The sequence below is a fragment of the Papaver somniferum genome, chromosome 4 (assembly GCF_003573695.1).
Source record: "Papaver somniferum cultivar HN1 chromosome 4, ASM357369v1, whole genome shotgun sequence".
NCBI classification, from domain to species: domain Eukaryota; kingdom Viridiplantae; phylum Streptophyta; class Magnoliopsida; order Ranunculales; family Papaveraceae; genus Papaver; species Papaver somniferum.
In genome coordinates, this window is record NC_039361.1 from 23,973,730 (window position 1) to 23,986,498 (window position 12,769).

General features: G+C 33.2%; 2 protein-coding genes across 2 annotated transcripts; both read left to right on the forward strand.

The window, feature by feature from the left end:
- The first annotated feature begins 224 nt into the window (after positions 1-224).
- Positions 225-2,411, forward strand: LOC113272184 (glutathione S-transferase T1-like). The gene is made up of 7 exons (XM_026522070.1): positions 225-289; positions 557-622; positions 893-961; positions 1,138-1,191; positions 1,653-1,729; positions 1,867-2,075; positions 2,193-2,411. The coding sequence occupies exons 1-7, from the start codon at positions 225-227 to the stop codon at positions 2,409-2,411; spliced, it is 759 nt and encodes a 252-aa protein (XP_026377855.1).
- A 500-nt stretch (positions 2,412-2,911) lies between these two features.
- LOC113272185 (glutathione S-transferase T1-like) lies at positions 2,912-4,644 on the forward strand. The gene is made up of 7 exons (XM_026522071.1): positions 2,912-3,006; positions 3,101-3,174; positions 3,465-3,525; positions 3,728-3,781; positions 3,907-3,986; positions 4,104-4,309; positions 4,423-4,644. The coding sequence occupies exons 1-7, from the start codon at positions 2,942-2,944 to the stop codon at positions 4,642-4,644; spliced, it is 762 nt and encodes a 253-aa protein (XP_026377856.1). The 5' UTR covers positions 2,912-2,941.
- Positions 4,645-12,769: the final 8,125 nt, after the last annotated feature.

A 12,769-nucleotide genomic window follows, 5' to 3' on the forward strand; every position in this document is an offset into this window, starting at 1 on the left:
TATTTCGAATGTTGACATTATTCTTGAAAATAACTAGAGATAAAAAAAATTCCTTACGTAGTTTTGTTTTCTTTTATTGACAATGCCAATCAACGCAAAGGCCTAGACCAATCAAGCAACATTTCCGAGTGTCACCAAATAAGCTTATAAATAGTGTTATAGGCTTGTCATCTTGTTCAATTTATTCTCAAGAATCAGTCACTGCAGAAGAAGAAGTAAGAAATATGACTCTCAAAGTCTATGTTGATCGAATGTCTCAACCTTCTCGCGCTGTTCTCATCTTTTGCAAGTAAATAAATTCTTTTACTCTTTATGCTCTTTTCCGGAGAGAATTGATGTCTATTTTTTCTGCTGGATTTTTTTTTTCTTGATACGCGAAAGCCGGATCCAGATTCCTACTCGAATCCAGTCAGTTGGACCGGTCCCACTGTCAGACGCAACACCACTCAACCCACTACACAACTAATCTACCACAAACCTTTACGGAGGCGGGGATTGAACCCCTGACTTCCTCCTTATTGAAAATTTATATGTGCTATTTTGGTGATTTTGTTAGGGTCAACGGGATTGAATTTGAGGAGATCAAGGTAGATTTAGCTAAAAAAGAACATCGATTGCCTGAATTCAAAAGGTAGGTCAATCGTTCTTTCTCTATATTTTGCTCCTTCTTCTAAAATATGAACTATATGAAAAAAGTTGTACTAGAGAAACAGAATTTGCCGTCTTGTTCCAATCCCAACCCATGATTTCACTGGTAAAAATCAACTCCCTCCTGAAACACTCATTTGGATTTGCACCAATAACTCAGTTGGTCAACTCTCGTACTCAACAGTTTTTGTATTTGACTTGGTTTATATGTCCTTGCGACTAACACTTCCTATGATGCATGCACAATTTCAGCAATAAACCCTTTTGGCCAAGTTCCGAGTATAGCTGATGGAGATTTCAAGCTTTTCGAGAGGTACTATGATTTTCAATGAAGTTTATGTAGAACAAATCTGTGCCTGGTGTACAGAAAATCACTGTTTCATTGGTGTTTTACTTGCACGGAAAATCACTGCTCTAACTTTTGTCTCTTAACCATGTTCTTTTTCATTTGTCCGGATGAACGTTGTCTTTTTTTATTTTACTTTGCAGTCATGCAATTCTAAGCTACCTTGCTTGTGCATCCCCGGGTGTTCCTGATCGTTGGTAAACTGAAATTGTGTCTGAATCATGTAATATCTAATGCATCTTTTAACGGAAAATGGGTCATTTGTCCAAATATATTTAAAACATGGTTCAAATGGACGAGTAAAAATTTGTGTGGGTGAAATAGAGACCAAAAAAATAGCAAGGATGAAACTGGATTCATCTTGACTTAAACTTAAAAAATAGCAAGGATGAAACTGGATGCATCCTGATGTAAATTAAAAATAAGAAAAAAATATTTGAAAATGGGTATGATGAAACTGTTTACATCCTGGCTATTTTGAAATTTTTGTCCATTTAAACAGTATCAAAATCTAAATGTCCTTTTCACCCAGGAATTGTTGGTTTTGGTCTTTTTAACAAATTTTGTGATCTTTTAAACTGTCCTTAGTCTCTCTATATTGCCAATTAAAGCTATGTTTCGAATTTTTTTCTTCCTGCCATCTTATTGGTTTTCTAAGGTATCCAAGTGATCTACGGAAGAGAGCTAAGATTAACTCAGTCTTAGATTGGCATCACTCCAATTTACGCGGTGGTGGAGATATTTAAGCGCCTTCATTTTTTTTTGTCATTTCTTCAATTTTGTAAAGGTTTCCTTGTGAATTATGACCCATCTTGTTCTTGTTAAGTTACGTAAGTTCTAAATTACTCTATTGTCGTGGTGGGTATTCCCTTCCGTTGGCATCGTCATAAACACAATCCTAGGACCTGTACTAGGCATCCCTACAAGTCCAGAAGCAGCTGCTGAAGCCGAGAAAATTTTGACCTCGTCGCTATCAAAAATTGAGTCAGTTTGGCTCAATGAGAATGGGAACTTCTTGTTGGGTAGCAAGGAACCATCTACTGCTGATCTCAGCCTTGTTTGCGAAATCATGCAATTTGAGGTAAACAATCATTTTTCTTTCAAATCTCCCAGTCCTTAAAATCTCACAATATAACAGCAGTATAAGAGAAATCCTAATGTAATAGTACTAGTATTGATGAATTGTGTTTGGATTCAGCTTTTGCATGAGGAGGATCGTATTCGAGTATTAAGTCCATTCAAGAAAGTGCTGAAGTGGATTGAGGATACAAGAATTGCAACTAGCCCCCATTTCGAAGACGTGCATAAAACCTTGCTGGCCTCAAAGTCATTTTTCCACAAACTACAAGTCGGAGAAAACTATGAACCTGCGTCGAGCATCAAAGCCATGCTTGACAGTGATATTGCAGCAGAATAATAATATCCATATTCGCTTAGCAACTCCTTTTTAAGAATTAATATGCCTGAGTACACCCTTTGAACTTGGAATTTAAAGATGGTTCATTTGAATAAACAAATATTATGCACTTCAATAATATTGTTCTTAACATGGCTTACAAGATTCGAACCCATGATCTTTATTAGTGCCAGTATTTAAAAAAAAATGATTTAGGGCCGCATCAGGCATGTGAACTTGTTCGGAAACTTAAATATTTCTCGATCCCCAAAAGGGTATTTTCTCATGTTACCCAAATATGTACTAGATATACTCAAAATACTGGGATGACACATGACAGTTGCCATTGTGTCATCCTTCACAATGGAACAAACTTACACTGATGATGGAAGCCCATAATTTGTGCGATTTAATTTGTTTTTATATAAAAATACAAAAATCCCATAATTTATTTATGGCAAGTTAATGCCATATAAACTTAGGTTGAGACACAAAGTTTCTGCAAACAAGATATCCAAAATTTTCTCAAGTGCAGAAGAAGAGTAAGAAAGATGAGTCTCAAAGTGTATGTTGATAGAATTTCTCAACCTGCTCGAGCTGTTCTCATCTTCTGCAAGTAAATCCTTACTCTCTTTATTCTCTCTTTTCTAGAGTGCATGCTAGTTTTTTCTGCCGGAAATTTTATATGTGCTGTATTGCGATTTTCTTAGGGTGAACGGGATTGAATTTGAGGAGATCAAGGTAGATTTAGCTAAACAAGAACATCGATTGCCTGAATACAAAGGTTGGTGAATCATACTTTCTCTTCATTTTGCTTCTTAATAGGCTAAAATGAAAAAAAATGATAATATCTCTTTTGAGTAAACACAGTCAGTAGTAGTACCATATAAAAAAAGTTGTACTAGAGAAACAGAATTTTCCATGTCTTGTGTCTACCAGTTGTATCCAATTTCATCCAATGTTAGATAAGATCGAAGATTTTGATTTCACTAGTAAAAGCTAACTCCCTCCAAAACTATGACATGATTTATGTCCTTGCAACTAACACTTCCTATGATGCATGCACAATTGCAGCAATAAACCCTTTTGAGCAAGTTCCAAGTATAGCTGATGGAGATTTCAAGCTTTTCGAGAGGTATAATGTTTTTCTGACGAAATTTGTGTAGCTCAAAATTTGAATTAGTTGTTCAAAGGAATCGGTTAAATATGATTGTCGTGTTGTTGAAGAGAATATTACTGTTTGTTTGGTGCTAAACAGTGTCTACTATGACTATATCATTCCCGTCATTGTCCAAGTTATACCTTTTGCTGAAAATTTCGTCTTTTGTATTTTGCAGTCATGCAATTCTAAGCTACCTTGCTTGTGCATCCCCGGGTGTTGCTGATCATTGGTAAACTGAAATTGTGTCTGAATCATGTAATATCTAATGCATCTTGTTCGCTGTACTTAGCCTTTATGTTGCCAACTAAAGCTATTTTTCGATATTTTGTCCTGTCATCTTATTGGCTTTCTAAGGTATCCAAGTGATCTACAGAAGAGAGCTAAGGTTAACTCAGTCTTAGATTGGCATCACTCCAGTTTACGCCGTGGTGGAGGTAATTAAGCGCCTCTTTTTCTTGTATTTATTTTTTGTTTTGTTAGTTGCTTCTTTGTTCTTCTTAAGTTATGTATGCTTTGATTTACTCTATTGTCGTGGTGGGAATTTTCTTCAGTTGGCATTGTTATAAATACGATACTAGGACCTGCATTAGGTATGCCTACAAGTCCAGAAGCAGCTGCCGAAGCCGAAAAGGTTTTAACCTCATCGTTATCAAAAATTGAGTCAGTCTGGCTTAATGAGAGTGGAGATTTCTTGTTGGGAAACAAGGACCCATCTATTGCTGATATTATCCTTGTTTGCGAAATCATGCAATTTGAGGTAAACGATCATGGTTCTTTTAAATCTCCCGGCCCTTAAAATCTTTCAATCTAACATGCAATGTAAGAGAAATCCTAATGTAGTACTATTGTTGAATTGGGTTTCGCATTCAGCTTTTGCATGAGAATGATCGTATCCGAGTATTAACTCCATTCAAGAAAGTGTTGAAGTGGGTTGAGGATACAAGAATTGCAACAAACCCTCATTTTGAAGAAGTGCATAAGACCTTATTCGCATTAAAGTCATTTTTCCACAAACTACCAGTTGAAGAAAACCATGAACACGCGTCAAGCATCAAAGCCATGTTTGACATGGATATTGCAACAGAGTTGTAAGATCTATGTTCTCTCATTGCAGCTTTATTTCAAGAATCTGCTTGAGTACAACCTTTGAACATCATATGTAACAAGTGATCTGAATGATTAGTTGTGGAACTTCAATTTTAATGTTTTGATTTCATGTTTTTGAACTTCCTCTGTTTGTGTAATAAACTATTCCATTTCAAAAATATAGGTTGTTTCATGTACAAATTACACATGGAACAAGCCTATCTTTTTAAAACGGAGGGAGTACTAGTTTCTAGCTAAGAGTCCGGTTCTACTACAAGATTGAAAGGTTTGTATTACTGTTTTGTAACAAGTTACCAATTCCCCCTGCGTGGGAGTGTGTATTATTAGCACAAAATTGGTTAAAAAGACCAAAATCAACAATTCCTGGGTAAAATGGACAGTTAGATTTTGATACTGTTTAAATGACCAAAAATGTTAAAATAGTTGGGATGTAAACAGTTTCATCATGCCTATTTTTAAATATTTTTTCTTATTTTTAATTTAAACATGATGTATCCAGTTTCATCCTTGCTATTTTTTAAATTTAAGCTCCTTACTATTTTTTTTGGTGTCCATTTCACCCAAATTACTTTTTACCCGTTCATTTGAACCGTGATTTAAAAATATTTGGACAAATGACCAATTTTCCGTTGATAAAAACTACGAAACCGCATCAAGCATCAGAGCCATGCGTGACATGGATATTGCAGCAGAGTAGTAAGATCTATGTTCTCATAATAACTCCATCTCAAGGATCTGTTTGAGTACAACTTTTGAACATGATGAAATGTAACAGCTTATTTGAATAATTTCTTGTGGTGCACAATTTTAACGTGGTTTCATCTTTTTATCACACATGCAAAAACAAGAATATAACCTTCACCGACTGGGAGTTGGTTGATATTTTTATTTTTGGGTTGCCCTGGTAGTGGTCACAATACTGACCAACTTTTTCGAGTAGAAAGGTTAAACTTGTATTAATAGAAAAAGATCATTACATGGACAAAGAACCAGCTATTATCTACAGTCAATTATGTTTTTCCAGTGCGTTATTAAATCCCTGATGGATATTTAATCAAAGTTCCTGTTGTTAAGGGCGACCCCAAAGTAACGTGGACTAATAAAATAAAATAGGATCATCCAAACCTAAAATGAACGCATCCCTTATCTCCCATTTTTCATAATGGCGAATCTACACCCTTCACAGTCGGTAGATAAGTTTATAATCGGGAGAAATTTCTTATTTGGAGGAAAATTATTTGAGTTTTTGAGTTTTAAGGTTTTAGAGTAGAAGAAGAAGAAAAAAAGATTAAAAAGTGGGAGAAAACTAGGTTTACCTAAAATCAATAACAAAAATGGATGAGTATGAAGAAGTAGGTGCGAAACATCATGAAAAATATCATGTTGAAGGTTCAATAACGATTATATGGGCGATTGAATGCATTCAACGCCATTAACGTCCCAGAATCAGTATGTAATATAATACTTTATCTACCGATTATACTCTTCTAAACCGAAAGAGAAGAACAATCGATAGATAAATGATGTTCATCATCTACCGAATGTGATAGTAGCCCAAAATCTAATTTTCTCAAAACTAATGGAATTTTAAATCTTTTCTATTTTCACAATAGGTAGATAAGTGTTGTTCATTATCTAGCAATCATAAAATCGGTAGATAAGTGATGTTCATTATCTACCGATTGTGATAGTAGCCCCAAGTCTAATTTTCTCAAAACTAATGGAATTTTGATCTTCTCTATTTTCGCAATCGGTAGATAAGTGATGTTCATTATCTACCGATTGTGATAGTAGCCCAATCAAAATTTCTCAAAACTAACGGAATTTTGATCTTCTCTATTTTCACAATCGGTAGATAAGTGATGTTCATTATCTACCGATTGTGACAGTTTCCCCAAATCTAATTTTCACAACACTAATGGAATTTTGATCTTCTCTATTTTCACAATCGGTAGATAAGTGATGTTCATTGTCTACAGACTGTGATAGTCGCCCAAAATCTAATTTTCTTAAAACTAATGGAATTTTGATCTCTTCTATTTTCACAATCGGTAGATAAGTGATGTTCATCATCTACCGATTATGATAGTTGCCCCAAATCTAATTTTCTCAAAACTAATGAAATTTCAAATTTCTCAACTTTTACAATCGGTAGATAAGTGATCTACCGATTGTAATAGTAGCCCCATATTCAATTTTACAAAACAAATGAAACTTCGAGTTTCTCTAGCTACTTTCACAATCGGTAGTTTTGTCATGTTTATTATCTACCGATTGTGGTAGTAGCCCAAATTTAATTACTGAGCAACAAAGTAATAATCGGTTGCTAAAACCAATATTTAACTATCGATTGCAAAAGGGTATTTATGTATTTTTCTAACCACCAGGACACCTCATAACCATATCTATGGGATGGGAATAAAAAAAGTAACCCCCAATTATTTTAGGGTCGCTCCTAAAAAATGTAAGGAGAAACTATCAGGAACCAAGATTTAAATGTAGTTTCCCATAGGATAAGTTTTTCTTAGGGTTTGGGGATCTTCGTTGGTTTTATTGGAATGTCTCTAACGATGCCGTTGAGGCGCGGTACATCTGATCCGAGTGAAGATTCTTTCGGGACACGATTAAAATTTTTTCAACAAATAATTGACGTTTCTATTACTATTGATCGGAGTGAACATCGTCCCCGTGATGCTGATGTTCCCAAGTCCACAGCAGTTGAAATTTGTGTAACAACAAACAGAAGAAGGTCCCCGTGATGCTGGTGTTCACAAGCCCACACCAATTTGTGAAAAACAAACAGAAGAAGATGCTCTCTCTATGACGAGTATTATAGATTTTTGTTACTCAGAAGACGACGACGAACTTGAAGACGATTCAACACCGACAGAAGACATCGACAAAGATAATGAGACTCTGAAGTACACAAGTCCTTTTGGCGAGAAGATCTGCAGCGTCAGTCATACCATACCTCATCATGAGCAAGTGCTAGTGAATAGATGGGTTGCTTCATGGGAAGTGTCAGATAAGCCATCACTTTCTCTTCAGACTTGGATTGATGTGTATGCTTATTATTGTAAAAAAACAGGCTGCGGAGGATATGGAGTTATTTTACGCTGTATAAAATTTAATTTTATAGATACTTAAATTAGGATCGTGAACTTTATGATAATCACACAATCAAACACGCAAGAATAAGTTTATACGGAGTACCTGGGATCGCAAATCCATCATACGCCGATCATGTTTGGAGTAGGAATAATACCTTGTGGAGGTCATGGTTTCTCTCTCTTGACCTTAGCTGTAATGAGTGGTCATTTCTTAGATACAGTAGTAATGGTTATTGTTTCCCTTTCATAGGTAGAGAGAGGACCAGGTTCCTAGGATTTTATTATTAGACATTAGATCTCGACCGACCATCAAGGAAGAGCATAAATAGGATACTAAATCCTTATATAAACCATGGATTAGATATTTAGCAATATCCTAAATATAACCAGATTCTCACATGGACGCAATAGAGATAATTATCACATAAGAAATTATCTTACATTCTCCCACTAGTCCATGTGATAATCTATAAATGGTTAATTTCAGGAAACATAAGGCGCGGGTAATTTCTAAATAATAACTTTAGTGGTTAACGTAATACCTTGATCAAATAAGCTATTCATGCGAGTCATAGCGGTTGCACATTGTCTTGTTATCAACATGTTCCCTTCCATGTACCACAACATAAACAACTTATTCAACTAGGCATTTAAGAGGAGTATCATAATGGTCCAGTGATGTCTTTGAGAAAGACGATTTCTGTAAACATTCATCCATTCACATAAATGTATACTAAACATGGATACAGAAATAATTCAGAATAATATTAATAAGAGCTCAATAATTGTTCAAAAATAAGCACATAAAGTAGCTGAAAATAATCAATTACTCCCACAGACCTGCGATTTTAATCTTTTCTTAAGAGGTCTTAAAAGGTAATTATTCATTAAGTGCATCTCCGAATGCAATTGTGCTTAAGCGATAAATTAACAACTATTGTTTCTGAATTTCGTAATTCACGCATATATACTCAAGGTTCATATGTTTTGTTCCCTTCGTATACATATCGTGCTTTAATGCTGCGAAGTTAAGACGATAAATTTCAGCAGTGTAGAAACAAACTTTAAGTCTCTAAGTATCGTAGTCATAAATATTCAAACTCAATTGTGGGACTAGTATTAATGGATTCTTCCTTTATAGAATCCATACATCCACAAAAATTGGAGTCTATAAAAACCCAATAAACTCTTGTTGGGTTTGCTAACTAATTATAAGACATAAGTTAAAATAGTATCTCAAAATTCTTGATAGCTTTCCTGTAATTTGTTTTTCGATTCTTTAACATATCAACAACTAGTTATAAGTTTCATATCAGAATTAAGACGTAATGAGGATTAAATTTCTATCTTCTATCCAACATGAAATAAAATCTGTTAAATATGTTATTATCTCAAAATTCCTTGAATATTCGATATATGCCTTATATGAGAGCTTTATTTATCCATATGATATTACGATCACATGGTAAGATTCATTCATATTCTTTACTTTAAAAAACTATAGAGATATGCATAAAGTCAAGATCACTACTCGTAGGTAGTACGTCTTAACATACAAGACCAAGAGTATGAATTTCTCCCACTGATCTTGAGGTATATGCATAAATCTGTAATAATTTCATACAAAACTTGAAACATTTATAGTTTTGTTGAATTTCATATACCATTATGGGAGGATGCTCAAATTTCATACTTTGACTTTTAAAATTTGTAGACTAAAATTTCTCATTAATGAAGGCTACGCTCACACTTAATTAATGCAAATCTTAGGTCATACTGAGCTACTAACAATACTATGAAAATTCTGAATAAATCTTTCTTTGACACGAGAGAAAAACTTATTTATAATCAATGCATCGTTTCGGAGTAAAATCTTGGCAATAAGTCTTGCTTTATACCGTTTAAAATTGTTATTCCAGTCGTATTAGGTCAGAAAGACCCACTTTCATACAACTGATTTGTGTCTTTCGAGCAATTAAACAATATCCGACAGTTGACTTTCAAGCAATGATTTTTGCTCACATAGCATCAATCCATTAATCAAAATTATTGCACATAATATTTGTGAACCTAAAACTGAGTCTTTGTCATTCCATATCAAAATGTAATAAATTCTCGTAAGAAAATCACTGAAACAACATGAATAACTTTCTTTCAATCTCTGTTGAGACCTTCTTAATGCTGGTTCATGTTGTTATCAAAAAATTTCTTTATTGGCATTAGTTATATTATGGAGTATTGGATCAGTAATTTGTGGTCTTTCATTATCTAACATTTTGATAATGAGAAGATTCACAATATTTGTAGAAATCTTAAATAAAGGGATCATTATCATGATTTCTTGAACATATATATCCACGTACTCCCACTGATTATGCCATCATTAATAAATTTATATTTTTGATTTCAATAATTCTCATACTACGGTTAGAACATTAATGAATACCATTTGGATTATTTAGGAAAACCAATGATCCAGTAATAGTTTTCAAATCCAATTTTCATTCTTTGGAATGTAAGCCCTCACCTCCAACTGAAAAACCATAACTTAAATTTGATTTAAATTAGGTTTCCATCCTTTCTAGTCCAAAGTGTGTCTTTGAAACTGCTTTACTGGAAATCTATTTAAATTACACAGTTGCAGAAAGAAAAAACATCCACAAATGTATAACCATTATGCATGGCTTATCATGCTTCTAACCATTTTCATAAAAGTATGATTTATCCTTTTGATATACACTATTATGCCAAGGATAAGTTGGCCTTGCGTATTGAGCAAAAATTCCAAACTTTTGAAGATATTATGCAAAAGATTTAGGATATTATCTTGTTTTGTCATACCTTTCACAATATTCACCACCTTTGTCAGACTTTATGATTTTCACTTTATCTATAATTGCCTCTCAATTTGAATAATGAATGTTTGAGAAAACATCCACGGATTGGGATTCATAATGCAATTGGTAGATTACACAGTAACGCGAAATTTTTTTCAGGTGATAAACAATTTTATCTTCCAAAAAATGGACCATTAAAAGTCTACAAAATAATCATAACCAACAATTAATAAGAACAAAAACTGAAATTTATAATAGAGATAAATGACAATTAAGCTTACAATAGTTACATACCTTCTATAAGATTCTCCTGTGGGTAAAAACCTTATCAAGGAACAATGTGAGACATGAAAAATATTAGTACATATTTTACCTTCTCATACACACAACATTATATTTGTTTAACACCATAACTAGAATCACCTGTGGGAAACTCACGTCCTAAAATGTATTAACAAACTCCAATAATTCTAAATATGTTCAATCTAATATAATGTGAGTTGTAGTCACCTGTGGGTGGCTATTATTTCACATGTATATGAAACATTTAGATAACCTTAATGCTTGCTTAAATTTGTGAACCAAAACTACTTGTGAGCAACATTGTTCTAATAGTTAAATCAAACTAAGAGGACTCAAGATATACAACACTTACAAGATAAGAATTTAGCATCATTGTGGCGATAACTAAACAATCCAGCAAATATGTATAATTTCAAATATCACACTAGCTTTTCTTGTGACGTTGCATGGTCCTAATCAATGATATGGACATCCTTGATCTGATCATAAAATTAGTCGATTATAAAAAATTATGAGTAACCCTAAAACATTAATCATAAACCTTTACTCAAAGGCATGTCATCACACATAAATTGTAATAATAATAACACCCTTTAATTGAAATGTCCAAACATAATGAACTTTTCGTAAAACAAAATCGAGCATTTAGCAAGTCTATAAGTATAATTCAATAATGAAATTTCGTTGAAGAAAAATTCTTTGATGCATCGCTCATTTAAATATGATATAAACTTAAAGATCATGATAAATAACGGATATATGATGAATTAATATGAAATGTGTAAATAGTCAACGAGTATCATTTTCAGAAATATGAAGAAATTTATCAAAAATAAAACCTCAATTTCATAGAGGATGCAATAAGTTTTGGACAACATAATAAAAATATTCATGAAAATATGAAAAGAAAAATTTGTAATAGGTTACTCAACTCGATAATGAGTTAATTTATGTTAATTTTCTTTGATGCACCTTTAAGAAATAACGTTTAATCATGTGCCAATTATTTAATTACCATAATGTATGATCAGATATTGTACACTTCAATGTTATCTTAAACATGTGAACTCAAATTACCTGTGGGTAATTGTTGTTCTAATACACTTAAGAAAAACAATATTATAAGCACTTGACATAATAACGATTATGACTGGAAATATTATTTGCCATCACTATGGTGATTGCCAAACAACTTAAAAATAATGCCATAATAACTACTAAACCTTGCCTTTATGGCTTGGCGTATTCGTGCTTACAATAAAATTATTATTATTGTTAAGACAAAACACTCTAGTATCACTGTGGTGATAACTAAAGAATTATGGCCTAAGAATCTTAAGCACAATAATTTTATATGTACAACTGAAAATTATCATTAACATTGGGAGAAAAGTGAAACATAATGACACTAGACACCCTCAAGATTCAAATCAGTTCATATCCATATGATCAACAATCATATCAATCAGTGTTTTCTTAAATATGTGAACTCCAATTTCCTGTGGGTAAATTTTGTTCTGATATATTTAAGAAAAACAGGATTACAAGCATTTGACAAAAATTTTGATCATGACCATAAGTGATTTGACGTCACTGTGGTGATAGCCAATCAACTAAAATAATGTCATTATCACATGATGTCGATAACTGCTAAACCTACACTTTACGGTTTGCAAATTCATGCTTGTAATAACATTATGATTATACTGAGATATAACACTCTAGCATCACTGTGGTGATAACTAAAGAGTCCCATAATAATTTTAAGTATAATCCCATAAAATTTAAAGAAAAACAATAATGCGAGAGTAACTATATCATAACGCACAAGCACACACACAAACCATATCATAATGCACA

Bases quoted from the DNA above. Each gene is read 5' to 3' on its own strand.
- LOC113272185 (XM_026522071.1), top strand. From the start codon at position 2,942: ATGAGTCTCAAAGTGTATGTTGATAGAATTTCTCAACCTGCTCGAGCT. The intron at 3,526-3,727 runs GTATAATGTTTT...TGTATTTTGCAG, and splicing joins GATTTCAAGCTTTTCGAGAG to TCATGCAATTCTAAGCTACC. The intron at 4,310-4,422 runs GTAAACGATCAT...TTTCGCATTCAG, and splicing joins GCGAAATCATGCAATTTGAG to CTTTTGCATGAGAATGATCG.
- LOC113272184 (XM_026522070.1), top strand. From the start codon at position 225: ATGACTCTCAAAGTCTATGTTGATCGAATGTCTCAACCTTCTCGCGCT. The intron at 623-892 runs ATTCAAAAGGTA...TGATGCATGCAC, and splicing joins AAAGAACATCGATTGCCTGA to AATTTCAGCAATAAACCCTT. The intron at 1,730-1,866 runs GAGATATTTAAG...GGGTATTCCCTT, and splicing joins CTCCAATTTACGCGGTGGTG to CCGTTGGCATCGTCATAAAC.